The sequence below is a fragment of the Arvicanthis niloticus genome, chromosome 11 (assembly GCF_011762505.2).
Source record: "Arvicanthis niloticus isolate mArvNil1 chromosome 11, mArvNil1.pat.X, whole genome shotgun sequence".
In the NCBI taxonomy this organism is placed as follows: domain Eukaryota; kingdom Metazoa; phylum Chordata; class Mammalia; order Rodentia; family Muridae; genus Arvicanthis; species Arvicanthis niloticus.
This window is the reverse complement of record NC_047668.1, coordinates 64,059,720-64,075,962: the sequence shown is the minus strand read 5'-3', so window position 1 is coordinate 64,075,962 and position 16,243 is coordinate 64,059,720. Positions and strand designations below refer to the sequence as shown.

At 42.6% G+C, this 16,243-nt stretch overlaps 1 protein-coding gene across 5 annotated transcripts in view; it reads right to left on the bottom strand.

Moving 5' to 3' along the window:
- Vit (vitrin) overlaps positions 1-16,243 on the bottom strand; it is a 117,564-nt gene that overhangs the window by 75,987 nt on the left and 25,334 nt on the right. For all 5 annotated transcript variants that reach the window (XM_034514413.2, XM_034514414.2, XM_076942295.1 and 2 more), the window contains exon 3: positions 8,213-8,278. In XM_034514413.2, coding sequence (XP_034370304.1) covers positions 8,213-8,278 — 66 coding nt within the window. The remainder of the gene's footprint in view (positions 1-8,212; positions 8,279-16,243) is intronic.

The window sequence follows — 16,243 nt, the reverse complement described above, 5'->3', positions numbered from 1 at the left end:
GCCGTGTTTTGTCAACCGGAGTGGCCATCATCTGTGGAATGCTGTCTATCCTGACGCTGCTCTGCTTAAGCTCAGCATTTCTGAAGCTCTGCTGGGGCTCCTGCATGTGTGGAAAAATCTTCTGATGAGATTTTACAATTTAAAAACCTATTCTGCCTCCAGCACAGACACTCTGCCAGGTACAGATTGTTCGAGGGCCTTTGGTGGCCATAATTTATGTGGAGGCGTAAGATGGGTTTCTTATAGTAGGGCTGAGATGCTTGTGTTGAGGCACAGGCCTGTCTCACATGCATAACCTACACATAAATGAAGTTAGTCTCACAATCCACAACCACCCTGCCATTATTTGTAGCCTTCAAAAATCAAGAGAAATGGAGTTGCATTTGGGCGATTTGTTAGAAGCGGTTTCAGCAGGCTCCTGCTGACTGAACCTACCACGAAGGTGCCTCTGGGTAGGGTTAGATTTATAGCTTCAAAATGTACCAGGAAAATGAGAGCCTTGAAAAAAAGTCACCTCTAAGAACAAAGTGTTAAAACTCCCATTAGTACAGCAAGGCAAACTTTACCTTGGACTACATACAGAAAGTTAATTTATTGAGTCGCCAACATGCTAATTCTCTGTATACATAATTTTTCCTTTCTAGTATTCTAAGACAGCGGCCAGGCTTTTGTATGCTCTTACCTCTTGGGTAGCACAGGGCACAGAGTGGCCCAAAGACAACCGTCTCTCTGTGTTTTGGAAATTACTATCTCCAAATCCTTCTTATTTGAAGGAACTGGCTTCTTTCTGCTCAAAAGGGATGGAGAGGAAACAAAACCAAAACCAAAACCAGTGCTCCAAGGCTGAGTGGGTCAGTGGGTTCCCCGGGGGAAATGCTCCTATGCGCTGGTAGCTTTTAGGGGAGCACTGTCTCAGAGTAGCACCTTGTATGGTGTCTCCTAGGGAGATGCATTACATGCAAACTGTCCCCATTTCTGCCAAGATCTCATGTTTAGGAAACAGTAGAGTTACCCACTATCCACTGAAGACAGGCTTGGGCTCTAAGCCACCTGTACAGTCTCCCTAATGTTATAGGGGCTGCAGCAGGGGACCGGGGAAACCGCTGTAAATATGGAATTTGAATCCCAAGCCCTCTCTCAACCTCCATGACTGTCAGTTTGGAGTCGGACTTGATTTGATTTAGAAAGTCAAGTAATAAGCCAAACTCCTTGGAATAAAAATTCTATCAAATGCAACTATTCATATGAAAGCTAAGCATTGGCTTGGAATGAATGCTCACCTATGAGCCTGAGGAGGGTCTGGGGGACTCTATTGCGTATCCCATCTCTGTTCCCTTTCTGAGGAGCCTTCCTATCAGATTGTCTTCAGTGCTGAACTCTAGATTCAAAAGGCCCTCAGCGAAGCTCAGGGAGTTCTATGAGGACAACTGGAGACCATGGGTCAACCAAAGAGGTGGAAAGGAGATAAGAATAAAAAGAAAAAGAAATGAAAAGAATCACAGCCGGTAGGGAAGAGAGGAGAGCTCCCCATCAAAGCAGTGTCAAGCCTGTGAGTAGGCGGAATAGATCCACTGGTATGGCAGCACTTGCAGCCTGGACTAAGGGACTCTACACAGGCTTCTTCTCCTCTATATCTCTTCTTCTTAGTTTGCTTCCCACGTCATCACCTGTGGAATGCCGTCTATCCTGATGCTGCTCTGCTTAAGCTCAACATTTCTGAAGCTCTGCTGGGACTCCTGCATGTGTGGAAAAAAATCTCCTGATGAAGATTTTCAGCTCTCGATCCTCTATCCCCCATCCTGTTGCCAAGGAACAGCTTTCTTCTGTCACCCTGCTCCCTGCCATGTGTCAGCCCACCTAGCTAGAGTTTAATATCTGCCTTTGACAACTAGTAGAGGTCCTGAGCTCTTGAGCCTCAGGAGTCTAGGATAACATTTGGTGTTTTGGAAGTACCTGAAGATGGCCAGATGACCAACACTAATGCATGGGCTCCTCGTTGAAATTTGAACTCTTTGGGATTAGAAGATTTTTGGTCTTAAAAAAAAATCACCGGTGAAACTTGAAGGCTTCCAGAAGAGAGGAGGACAGAGAGAACTATAGAGGACCTAGCTAGATGGCTTCACATTCATATCTATAGAAGCACTGGGCTTGTCTCAGCCTCTCACACACTGACTCTCAATGGTACGATGCCTGTCAAAATCCCTTTGCTCATTAAACCACAGATCACTGGAGTTTCCCCTGTAGTTTCTGATTCAGCAGGACTAGAATTGGTAGGACAGAGGATTCAGTTGATGTTGATATTGCTGCTCTTGTAATTTTGAGAACTTCATCTGCTCTCCCACTGTGCCCTATGCAGTGTGTTCAAAGCCCCAGTTCTATTATTTTTGCATTTAAAAATCCAAGTACCCCCCTGTAAGATAAGTTCTGAGCTCTCAACCATAAACATAAGATGGTCAGGATCTCTTTGTTTAGTGACAAGGAAGAAGGCTTCGACCTCTGTTGTCTTTGAGAGAATGCCTTCTTGAATGTATTATAGGTCAGTAAAATAGGTCATTGTAGGTCAACTCTTGGTCTATATTTAAGCCAAGGAAAAAGGTTAACATTCTGACTTCATGGTTCAGTGCCTCCTTAGGCATTGGGATCTTTTGACACATAGAAGCACACAGAAGACAAGCACAGTTGCATCTAATAACCTCTCCACGAGATGTGAAAACATGGTTCTGTCTTCCACTTGACCATCGGCTGTCCAGATATGTGTAAACATGTCCATCTGTCTACCCATGTACACATGGACATGTCATGTCTGCTCACTAGCTGGCTGTCTTCTGTCTTCTCCCTTCATATTCTGGCATTCCACATGACTGTGGCTGGCAGGGCTATTTCATCTTCCTAGTGCAAACTTGGCCAATCTTATCTCCTTTGAGAACGACACTATCCTGATGAGGACATGTCCCAGCCAGCTTAGATGGATGTAATTCAATGCTCTCTCTCAGAATGGGACCAGAAGAGAGATTAAGGGAAGTGGGGGCAGTGGGGTAGGGTGGAGTGAGGGGAGAGGTAGGAGGGAGATGCAGATGTAGAGAGACAGGCAGAGGTGTTGGCTCTTTGATTTGGTTCTTGTAGCCTTTCCATCTGGGAACCAGTCCCAGGGAACACCAGCTGTGCTTCCTGTCTTGGTTTCTGTGAATTACTCCAGGTCCCGTCCAAATCCTCTTTTCTACTTAAACAAATTGGGCTTGGATTTCTGCTAATTGCAAACAAAACAACCTGCGCTGAGATACTCCCCATTGCCTTATGATGAAGTCCAGATTCCACACAGTAGTGAAGCCCCTCCTTCGCAGTTCACTACGGCTGAGTCTCCGCCATCCACCTGAACACCTTCAACTCACTCTGAATGTTTCAGCCAAACTGAATGTTTTCTTTTAAAAATTTTGGGGGACTGGGACGGAATCTTGTTATGTGGCTCTGGTTAGCCTTGAACTCGTGATTCATCTGCCTCAGTTTCCAAAAGGGTTGGGATATAAGCACGCACTGCTGTGTTTGGCCAGCTTTTAATGCTCTTTCGAATCTTCCTGCCTTGAGCATGTCCTCTGACCCTGTTTGTAATACCACACCCTCTTGGATTTTACCAGCGTAGAAGCATCATTCCTCCATACACAGTCTGTTCCTTCATAGTCTCAGCACTACAAGGTGTGATAGGCTTGCCTATCACTCATCTTCCTGCTTGGTTTGTGAATCAAGAGTGTGTCTTGATTCCAGTTGTCTCTGGGTAACTAACACCAGGCTTGGTGCTTAGCTGGCCCCTGGAAATTCCTTGCTGGATGCTTGAATGCTGGGCCTTCCCTGCCATAAGTTACCTAGTCCAGCTGCAGACAACAATTGGAAAAATGAAAATTACTCTGGCCTCAAGCTATAGACTATAATTTGCAAATACTCCTGAGGTCAAGAATCAGATATGTCCCTGGCCTGGGAATATTCTATTACATCCATTGCATCTTTTCCTTCCCTTATTTAATGATTGTGCTAGAGTTTCTAATTAGAGAAACTACTTCAGGCATTTATTGATTCAAATGTGCTGCATCACGAGGGAGATTTTGAGAACAAAACTAGAATTTAGCATATCAGAAATTCAATCCATCTGAGATCTCTCCAGGGGCTTTGCCTTTGGGTCAACTATTGCAGACTTTCATAGTCACTGAGAACTGTTGTCATGGCAATCATGGAGCCTTTCATGATTTTTGTATCAGAGTTAATGAAGATACTGGAAATAGCCCAAAGGAACCCACACTTGGGTGTGCATTTGTCTCCATATTAACCCAATCACTGTTTTGAACGTGCTTCTGCCCCAGTGCTGTTCCTCTTGGCTCTTGGTCCTAACAGGGATAAATAAAAAGACTGACTCTTTTTTAGTATTGTAACCTAAGAGTCTGTGGATGGATGCTCTTTTGGTCTCATTTCAGCCGGAAATCCCACATGGTAGCTTTTGAGAAAACCTAGAAAGGTGTGGCTGTATGAAGCAAATTTCTTTCTTTCGTTTCAAATTATAAATGCCACTGATTTCAGTGCACTTAAATTTAATGCCTGTAAGGAAAGCCTTTGCTGGGGAAAGCACAGAACATTGACTCTGTCTAAAGCCTTTATTTTATGATCTCTTATAAACGTCCATCATGCCTTCATTTCTGGATCCAGAGATCCCAGTGGGCTCACAGTGCACTGTTCTCCATCTGTGTCCTGCTGTGATAGCTATTTCCCAACATCCACTGTGTCCTTCCCTCCCAGGAAGAGAATCCCTTGCCTTCAGTAAAGAGTGTGTGTGCTGGCAATTAAGACATTTCCTCTGTCCCTTACTGACCCTCGTGGCACTTAAGTAGAGGTATTTTATTTAACTTTCTGGATAGTGTGTGTGTGTGTGTGAGAGAGAGAGAGAGAGAGAGAGAGAGAGAGAGAGAGAGAGAGAACTAGTATGAGCCTTCTTTATTCCTTGTTGATTGGAATGCAATGAAGGCAAGGTGGCCATTTTGGACCACTGGGAGCCATGTCAAAAATGGCAGACGTATAATCCAAAAGTCTGGAGCTTCCATCAATTACAGCTTGATTTTACTAAAGGGAAAGAGATTCAGTCTCGTGTAAATTTTGGATTTTTTTTTTTTTTCAGCTGATCTTAATTGACATGCCCAAAATAAAATTTACTTTTCCTTTTCAATGTGTGAGTGTGGCATCCTTCAGGCATTTCCATGATTTAACCTCCTGGACCCAGAGCTTCAGTGGGGGTGGGGAATGCCCCAGTACTGCTGCCTGTACAGCCTGCTGGGTTCTCTCTAGGGACTTCCACTCAGATACAGCCAAATCTTGACCTTCACCACAGAGAAGAGCTTCACAAGGAGTCAGTGTGAATCGAAGTTGGGGTTTATTAGGAAGACAGTGCGTACTTAAGGATCTCACTTAAGGCGGAGTTCACTTAAGTTCCTTAACAGTAGTTTGTACGCTATCTGTAGTCAACAATCTTTTGAAGTTAGATTGTTTAAAGTGTGTAATTTACAAACAAGTTCAAAGATTAAGCAAAGCCTAAAAATTAAGTTAAAAACCACGAATTTGTTTACTTACTTCTCTCACCTTCATGAATTTCTTTTTGCAAATTAAACTAAAAGTTTTTTTTGCAGGGAGTGATACGCATTGTTCAGCTTTAGGGATGAGAGGAGGGTGCTTAAAGGATTAAACTCAAAGGTCCTGTAGGTTTTAGCCTTAAGCACTGTTCATTAGCTGTTTAAATACTTCTTTGATGCATTTTTTTTTGGGGGGGGGAAGGGGAAGAGGAACATTGTTTCTATGTAAGCAATCCATCTCCCACCCCACCCCAGTCCCACCAACAGTGAAGAACATTGATTTTGGCTTACAGTTCGAGGGTGTACAGTCCAGGATAGTTGGGAAAGAAGTGTGAGGTAGCTGATTAAACTGTGTCTGTAGACAGGAAGCTGAGGACAGAGAGACTGTGGTACCAGAGCCTCTCTGTCTCTTGGTCTCTGTGTCTCTGTCTCTCCTTGTCTCTGTCTCTCTCTGTCTCTCTCTGTCTCTCTCTGTCTCTCTCTGTCTCTCTCTCTGTCTCTCTCTCTGTCTCTCTCTCTCTCTCTCTCTCTCTCTCTCTCTCTCTCTCTCTCTCACACACACACACACACACACACACACAAACTCTCAAGGCTTCCTGCAAGTCCCCCACTTTCCCTGAGAGGTTCTATTGCTTAAAGATTCCAGAACCTTCCAAAATTGCACTGACACTGAGTATGAAGAATTCCAGCATGCTAGCCCATGGGAGACATTTACATTCAATCCAAATATTCTTCCTCTTGGACCCCTACACTCATGTCCATCTTATAACACAAACTATACTTATTCCAAGTTTAAAAGTTCTTATACCTGTTCACACTCCCAACATTATCCAACAGCCCAGTTTCTTATGAGATCCATGGTAATCTCTTAATTGTGAGCCATTGTAAAGTCAAAATCAAGTTACATGCTTTTCAGATATAATGGCTCAGAATAAGATTTCCCATTCCAGAAGAGAAGGATGGAAGAAGCCTTACAAGGAACACCAGGACCAAATTCTTCGGCTCTACGTTGGGTCTCTAGGATTAGTGATGGAATCATCTGGCCTCCGCAGTGCGCAGGCAGCCTCTCTCCTCCAGCTCTGCTGCTTGCAGCACATGCACCACACGCCAACCCGACTCCATGCCTGTAGCTTTCCTTGGCAGATCTTGGGGTCTTCACTGCAACTTGGGCATCACATTCCCAATCTCAGGCAATGGCTTTTTTAGACCTGCCCTGTAGGGATTCCAACCCTGCCACATTGTCTGGGCCCAGGAATTTACTTGGCACAGCCTTCACTCCTGTATTTTACTTACTTGCAAAGCCAGAAGCATGTGAACAGTGCTGCCTGCTAGAGATGCTGTCCATCCATCTCTCTCACAGCTACAGTGGCCTCTGTGTGCCTTGCTATCTCAGTGAGAAAAAAAAAACCCTAACAAAAACAAACAAAACACTACTTTTCCTAGGCACTGGAGCAGGGAGGACTTTCAGAGACATTCTTACTTTAGGTGTAGTCTCTTCAGATGAATTTTTGTTTTAACAGGCTGAAGACATTGCTAAGTGGGGTTGCAGAGCAAGAGGTTTCCCCTCCACAGAGCTTCCTAATTACAGCTACACATCTGCAACTTCTGTCCACTCAGGTTCCTCTTCCTGGCAAACTGCAGTTTCCAGGTCTTTCTGTTTAACTTGTTGCTCCCTCAGTGTAGCCTGGGAAGAGCATCGAGCAGTAACCCTGATACTATCTGATACTGTCTTGTTTTGAAATTTCTTCTGCCCAAACAAATTGCTTCATCACTTTCAAATTTGGCCCTTACTCAAGTTCTTAGAATGCATGAATGACCTCTAACTCTGTTCTCCACTGAGTATCTTATTCCCCTGTGGAGAGGTGGGACTCAACTATGCATATTTTTCTCAGCATTCTGATCTTACAGACTCCCACAAGAGTGTCCTGTTAAGTTTTGCTTACAGCACCATAGCGCTCCTCTGAAGGAGCTCACGGCTTCAAACTCTTCAAGATTCCTTTTACCAACCAGCTTTAAAGACTTACAAATCACATGATCGTCTGTTTATCAAATCGATGGCAGTTGGGGTGAAAGGTGGATGGACAGACAGCACCCACATACAGACATCGGAGTTCTGCATGCAATCATACAATAATCTGGTTTCATCAGCTGAAACTGCAGCCAGTGAGAAATGTAGACCAGGTCCATGTTGGGTGTGAGGGCAAGGGATTCTTCCTTCTTCCCTGGTCTTTCTGTCTCTCCCACAAGCATGCTGGGAAACAGGAAGCCTTGATGGACTTTTGCACTAGCCATACAAAATCTTCTGACATGGAGAATTGAGACACCAGCCACAGCAAGCCAGTTGCCTGGTTTTATGTGTAAAATTTGAGTTTTCCTGTGCAGAGGAACCATATTTCTTTTACTTTTAAAATCAGGACTCATCCAGTGTTTTTTGGAATGAGGTAGGTAATGAATATGACACCTCACCATTTAAATGTAAAGCAGCTGACATAGAAGCAATAACCGTGGCCAAGGCCAAACTCCGCCCTTCACATCCTCTAACACAAGTGGGACCGCTCTCCACTCGGGGTCATAGCCTTGTGCCAGAAAGGGATTTGGATTTTACTTACTGAGTTTGGGCCTTTTAATCTTCTTTGCCGTTTCTTTATCTGAATGTATTCCAGTTACCAGCAAAACTAGGTGAGGAGAAGAGAAAGCAGAGTTAGTCTAGTTCATGTCACTTTCCCCAACCAATGTTTTCTTTATAGCTGCACTCATATTTGCAGTGGTTATGTGTGAGGTGTTTTCACTGGTGGAACGAATATTTTCTTATACTGAGGGAAATGAGAGGTCCAGTCCATAGAGTGTCTTAGCCTCCGCTGAAAGGTCTTTTCAGAAAACCACCTTGGTACCTGCCATGTCTGTTACCTTCTCATTTCAACACACCATGTCTGCTGCTCCTTTCCCAAAGGAGGGAGTGTGAGCCTGGTCCCAGGAATGAAAATGTACATGTAGGATGAATATCCATGCCTTGCTTGCAACGTCTCCTCAGTTTCACAATGGGCTTCCAAGTGTCCAATTTGCCAGTGCCCGTAGAAATACACACATACACGCATGCGCACATGCACACTCATGTGCACACACACAGACACACAAGTGAGCACGTGAGTGTAAGAATGACTGTAGGAAAACTGAATGGCGGGATCTGTAAACAACCTCAGCAGAGGCTGTATTTGAAAGGAAGACACGGGGAAGCACTGGGGAGAAGGGAAACCTCTCAGAGGCTGAGGATGGACCCCTGGTGCAGCAGTCGAGTAGCTCTGGTGCTGCACATGCTTCAGAATCAGAGCCAGGCCCTCAAACAGTCGGATTTAGAGCCTGTCTGCCTTCACAGATTCAGTAACCAGTAAATCGGTGGGCTGAAGAATCTAAAGCTACATTTCTGGGCTCCTGTTCAAGTATATAGAATAATTCTGAGCCTTGTGCTTCAAAAACAAAAACAAAAGCCATTGGCTGTTTTTCTTATTGCAAAAATGATGCTTGATTCTTCTAGAGAAGTGCAAAAAGCAATATAGGAGATACAGATGAACACATGTGTGTTTTCTGTATGTATATTTCCATGCATTTGTATAGGTACTTTAAACATTTGGCACGCTCATACTATTTATAGTGCTTTATCACTTATTTCAACATATATATATATATATATATATATATATATATATATAACTATATATATATATAACTATATACATATTAAACATACATGAAAACACACATATACATACATTTTTTGTCATTAAACTTTTTCCCCACAATCATTTTAATGGCCTGCAAAGTAATGCATCATAAGCATGTATCTCAACCTTACGGATCCCCCATTTAATGTAAATAGCTTCATCTTTGCACAGATCTGCCATTATTTCCTTAAGATAAATTTCTTAAAATAGAATTTTTGTTTAGAATTTATATCCACTTAAAATTTTGGTATATACCACAACATTTCTTTATAGTAATTTCTTATTAATGATATACAGACACTCTCTTCTCCATTCCTGCACGAATTGCACTTGTAACTGGAAGGGCCGTTTCATTGTTCTCAAAATCCCAGGCAGTCCCCTTCCTCACTGCTCCAGGGAGGTGTGGCCTCGTCTTACTTACTGTAGCTATGTTTGGGGACAACTTGTTTTCTGGCTAGAGTTGGGGTTCTGAAGGTGGACCTGGAAAAACAACAATCCAAACCCAGGCACTTAAACCCAGATTGGGGACACACACCTGTAGTGTTAGCACTTAGAAAGCCAAGGCAAGAGGATCATAAGTTCAAGGCTGCACAATGAGGCTCTGTCTGAAAAACACAAGGCAATTGATCTCTCTTTCCTCTCTCAACAGAATATATATGTATGTATATGTATATTATATGTATATGTACATTATATGTATGTATATTCAATGTACAAGTGGATTCTTAAATTGGCATCTAGTTTTGAAAGAAAAGGCAATAATGTCACCAAGTAGCTAAGAAAATTAATTGGCCACTGTTACAGCTGCTCTCCCTTAAAACTGTTATGTTAAAACCTTAACCCTTAGTGAGACAGTATTAGAAGCAGAGCCTTTGGTAGGTGTGATGGTTCCTATATGCTCAGCCCAGGGCATGGCACTATTGGAAGGTGTGGCCCTGTTGGAGTAGGTGTGGCCTTGTTGAAGAGGAAGTGTGTCACCGTGACAGTGTGCTTTAAGACCCTCATCCTAGCTGCCTGGAAGTCAGTCCTCCACTAGCAGCCTCCAGATGAAGATGTAGAACTCTCAGCTCCTCCTGTACCATGCCTGCCTGGATGCTGCCGTGTTCCCACCGTGATGATAATGGACTGAACCTCTGAACTTGTAAGCCCCAATTAAATGTTGTCCTTATAAGAGCTGTCGTGGCCATGGTGTCTGCTCACAGCAGTAAAACCCTAAGACAGTAGGGGATGAAGACATAGGCAGCCCTGTTATGAATGAAATCAATGGAGTTGCTGTGATGGTTCCATGGGTAAAACACTTAAGTTCTAGTGCCCCGAGCCCAAGTAAAGCTAGGCAGAGTAACTTAACCCTGCAGTCCCATGTCCCATTGCTCCTATGGTGAGATGGGAGGAAACAGGAGACTCCCCCAGAAGCTCAAAGTCCAGCTATCCTGGGGTTATCACTGGCATGCAACAAAGGACCTCTGTCTCAAGCAAGGTGGGAGGCAAAGACCTATCTCGAAAGTCGTTCCCAGCCTCTCCACGTGCACTGTGGCATGCTCAAACTCGCTCACACACAAGTCATACATATACATACAAATGTATCATATACATAAATAAAGACATGTAAATAAATGGCATTAGGGCCTTTGTGAAAGAGATCTCCAAAAGCTGTTTTGCCCTTCCATCTTATCAGGGGATGTCAACTGTTGGTGTCTTTATCTTGGTCTTGCCAGCCTCCAGAAGATCTGCAGATTAGGTTCCTATGACAGTTGGCTACAGCATTCCAATCACACTAAAAACCAGGTAACTTGTACCAGTGACACAGCTATCACGTTAGCCTCTTCTTTGGTTCTTGGCACTAGCTGAGGGGAGGACAGTCGCCTGCTTGGCCATGAAAGAACAGAAACATGAAAGAGAACTGGGTGAGAACAGAAAATGTAGCCAAGAAATGTGAAGGCTGACATTTTTTTAGGTGTTATTTACTTCTGGGGTTTGTGTGTGTGTGGTGTCCTGGAGGTGTTTTTTTTTTCCTAGTAGTTTCTGTGCCATTTAATTCTGTATAAAGACCATGCTTTCATCTTCTATGCAGAAATAGCCAGAATCTAGGAATATTTTGTAAAAGATGTACTAAGCACATTCCAAATAAATGAATAAACAAATAAAAGGTAACTTTGAAGGCATAAAGTGAAATCAATTTGAGTGTAAGTTTTTTGGAAAAGATAAATACTACCCATGTGGGCCTGTGGGTCACTGGGAAGTCTTTATAAGTCTTGGTGTCATTAGAACCATAAATATTTCAGAAAGACCACCTCAATACTTGTTTAGACACCCAAGACCCTCCAGGATGAGTGAGCACGTGCATGCTGTCTCAGCTTACCAACACAGGGTAACAAGGTTACTATTGTCCACACCCACACAAGCCCTCCCTGCCCCCGGTTTTCCTCGCAGCATATGAACTTGTTAAAGTACCCTCTAATCCTGTCCTCCATCGGAGGGCTATTTAGCACAGCCTGCAGATGTGGTGAAACCCGGAGGCAAGTTTTCCTTTCCCATTTGCAAGGAATCTCTTGCTATATTGAACCTGGCGATGCTGGCGAGCTGGCTCAAAGCTAAAGGGCCAGCTGCATAAACCATGCGGACCTGAGTTTGGATCTTGAGCATCCAAGAAAAAGTCTGGTACAGGGGTTTGTATCTCCAACAGCAGCACTTGGGTCGGAGGCAGAGACAGAAAGATCTCTGGAGCTCATTGGCCAGGCAGCCGAGCCAATCACTGAGCTCCTGGTTCAGTGAGAGACCCTGTCTCAAAAATAAAGTGGAGACCGATAGGGCAAAGACTTCGGATATCAACCTCTGACATGGGCATATATATGCATTTTAAGGCACATTGGTACACATACTTGCATATGCATAATTGCGAACATACATCACACCTTCCACTCATGAACAAAAAGAAAGTGGTAAATGTTGAACTTGGGTAGGAGGAAAATTAATCTTGTATTCATTTTCCTGGCAGCCTGGCAGAGCACTAAAAGGCAGACCCCATGCCTATGTAAAACAGCAGACAACTCTGCAAGCCAGGTCTTTTCGAATGGTAGCTTTAATTACCTACCTGCTGAGACTATTGGTATCTACAAACCTGGAGAAAACTGAGGCAAGAATGCGAAGCTCTAATGCAACCATGACTGTAATGCAACCATGACGCGATGCCCCTCGGTGTTCCACTGTGAACATCCTAAACCTTTTCATCTTTCTTTTAGTAGCTCTTGGAATTTCAAGGAAATTAAATATTAAAATTATGTTTTCTAATTTTAAAAGTTCTGCTGCTTTCTGCCCTCGCTTCTTCTCTGGTGCAATAGCAAACTAACCACAGTTAAGGTACCTAAGGTGTAATTGCTTTTAAGTTCAATTTTAAGAAAAAGCTGACCATACAGATAATCCATAAATAAAGAAAACACAAAGGATAAGCTTGAAACAATATTGAATTAATGACTCAAAATGCAGACTAAAAGATGAGAGATTGTTTTTCTGTGTTATGTCCCTGTGTATGGAACAGAAAATTACACTTAATCCTGGTGGGGAATTGGGGGTAGTAAATTTCTCTGCTCTGTTGGTGCAGCCGGAGCCATACAGGAAAGCAATTTGGTAATAGGTTTCAAGAGCCTTGAAAATTATCTTCTCTGACACAGAAACTACCCCCCTAGGAATATATCCCAAGTTAGAATCTTTGATATAGACAAAGATTTATGCAGAGATTCTCATTAGAGCATTTCTAATGGCAACCAGGAAAAAAAAGAAAATGTTGGGAGTGTCCCAACAATTGGGAAAGGATAAGCATTTATTACAAACGATGTGTAGAAGGTGGCTAGATTAGCTGTGAAATGCTTGGCTCTAACCTTAACAATTATTTTGACAGCTAAAATAGAGACAGAGAAAAGAAACCCCCTGGAACAATATACCAAAATGTTAATAACGAGGAAACCATGATTTATATATTCTGTGTTCTGTATTTCTCCCTACTGTATCATACCACTTAGATATAAAACATAAATTTCATAGGGCATATGTTTCTTTTACAATTAAAAACAGCCTTTATCATTAAATTATTTTTAATTTTGTCATATTAAAGTCATATGGACTTATGATGAAGAGTACATTCTAAAGTTATTGGCATGAATAATTTGGGCTCATGTTTTGTAGTAAGTAATGGATTATAATCTAATTTCAAGCGAAGACATGAAATATCCAGATAGCTCATCAATAATCAAGTCAGTAATCATTTAGGTGCCTGGAACATTCACAGAAATTCTTCATTCTTGCCCAGAAATTCCTTGGTAAGTCCTTTAGACATCCAGTCCACTAGCACAGTAGTGCCCACAACACCTTGAAGCACTGTTCTATAAAGCAGACCATCTTAAAGTCGTTCAAGCTCCCTAACGCTTTAACATGTGATGAATGTGCTCCTGGGGACCTTGTGCATCGAGCAGGTCAGGTTTACAGCAAACACGGGACTTCATTTCCTATAATCCCATGGAATATCAAAGTAGGCTTCATCATAGAATAGTAAACCTAGGGGGAGCCTCAGAATTTATCCTTTGCCCTTTGTTTTATGGAAAGGAAATCCAGGTCAAAGCTAACAGCTTGGCTACATCTGAAGCTGGAACAGAAAGCAGGTTTGGTAGCAAAAGTCTTAGCTTTTTAAAATTTAACTTCTTCTTTGTGCTACCCAAAATTATAGTTAACTCAGTCATTCTGGATTTCTGACGGGGTTGAAAACTTATAGCTATTTACCGTAAGAGAAAAGATTTGAGTGGATGGTCGTCAGCTGACATTCATCCTAAAGCCAGGTTCAGAACTAAATGTTTTAGTTAGGATAGATGACAGAGGTGCTGGTTAGTCAACAAAAGGATGGACTGGGTATTAGGACTATCTTGTACCTCACTGGTACAAATTGGCATAATTATGCTCTAATTGTATTTTGAGAGAAAAGTTTCATTTTAACAGGAAGGGTGATGTGTAGGAGGAGCTAAGGTAGGAGGAGTACTGAGAGGAAGAAAAGGAGTAAGAAGAGGAGGAGAAGAAGGATAGGAGAAGCTAGGTGATGAAAGAGAGAAAGAGGGGGGAGACAGGGAGGCAGATATTCATGTATCTCCACCAGTCAAAGATAGTTGTTATATCTAGGTCGGTCAGTGGGTTACACCTCTGATTGAACAATTCCAAACTTATAACGCTTATGATTAACATTATTTAAAAAAAATGTATAAATGCAAAAAGGAAAAGGGGGCATGGGATAGGGGTTTTCTAAGTGGGAGGGAATGGGGAAAGGGGATGGCATCTGAAGTGTAAATAAAATATCTAAAAAAAAATTTTTAACTTCTTCCCTCTGGGTAGAAATGTTCACTAGTCTTGGGACCCCTAAGACAATGAGTATTGTAAAATTCTGCAGTATGCTTAGGGATATCTCAAAGGTACAAGTCAGACTGGAGAGATGGCTCAGTGATTGAGAGCACGTCCTGCTCTTCCCGAGGACCTGAGTGCATTCCCAGCAGTGACATCAGGCAGCCTGCAATAGCCTGTCACCCTAGCTCCAGGGGATTTGAGACCCCTGTGGGCACTTGTATTTGTATGTGTACACTCCCACAGAGACTAGTTCCTCTCCTGGTTCTATTACATTATGACTCATAAAAATTGTGATATTCAACCAGTCGATCTCATCCTGAGCTTCTGAGGATGTACATGTGTATGTGCATGGGCAGGTTTGTGAACATGTATGTGGAGGCCAGAAACTGATGTTAGGTGTTTCACTTGATTGTTCTCCACTTAAAAAATTACAGTCATATGTATGTATGTGTATATACATGCATATACACATACACATTACATACACATTACATATACATACACATACACATACACATTACATATACATACACATTCACATACACATCATATCCATATCCATATCCATATCCATATCCATATCCATATACAGTTGTGTTAGTGGATTCTCTCCTTCTAGCATGAGGTTCCTGGGGATTGAGTACTGCCCACTGCAAAAAAGAAGGTGCTCTGACAAAGGCTGAGGAAGCTCAGGTCTATGATTATAAAGATAAATAGTTGGGAAGCAGTTTGACAATGTAACTATTTAACAAACTGATAATTGTAAGCTCTGCTCTAGGGCTTATGACCTCTTCAGTCATGGAATTCTGACCAGGTTTATAATACCAGACATGAATGCCTGTCTATGGAACAGGCCACAACTCCAATCAGAAAGAAGTTGGTTACTCCATAACAGTTGTACCACTGTTACAGCAACGTGTTATGTCTTGCTTTGCAGGTTGGCATTGAGTATGCAGCATACAATGCTGGGTAAGACCACTGACATCTTTTCTACCCCAGAAGCTTGTAGAATCCCTTCTGGCACTATGAAAGCTAGTTAGCACAGAGAAAGTTCTCTGGTTGGTTAGAGACTAATTTTTCTATGTCTGCAACCAAATTATAGTGTGTGGAGACATTGCCTAACTGAAATTATCCAGATGTAGAAAGACAACTGGGCTGGGAAGATGTCTTAGCGCCAAAACTCTTGTCACAGAAATAAGTACTGTGACTGGAGTTCAGGTCTTCAGAACCCACTAAAAGCTGGGCAGATATAGTGCTGGCTGTAACTCCTCTCCCTGAAGAGAGAGCAACAGAGGATCATCTGGATGAACTGACCAGCTACACTAGCTGAATCAGGGAGTTCTGTGCTTAGCAAGAGATTCTGTCTGAATGAAAAAAAAAAAAAAAAACACAGAGAGGGTTGGAGAGATGACCCAGTGTGTAAGGGAGAGCCCACTGCAAACCTGTGATGGAATTTTGGCAGGCTTGACTTTGTTCAGGACCTGTGCAGGTAACAAGAGCTGCTGTGAGGACCTCAGTCAATGACCATGTCATGTTCAGAAA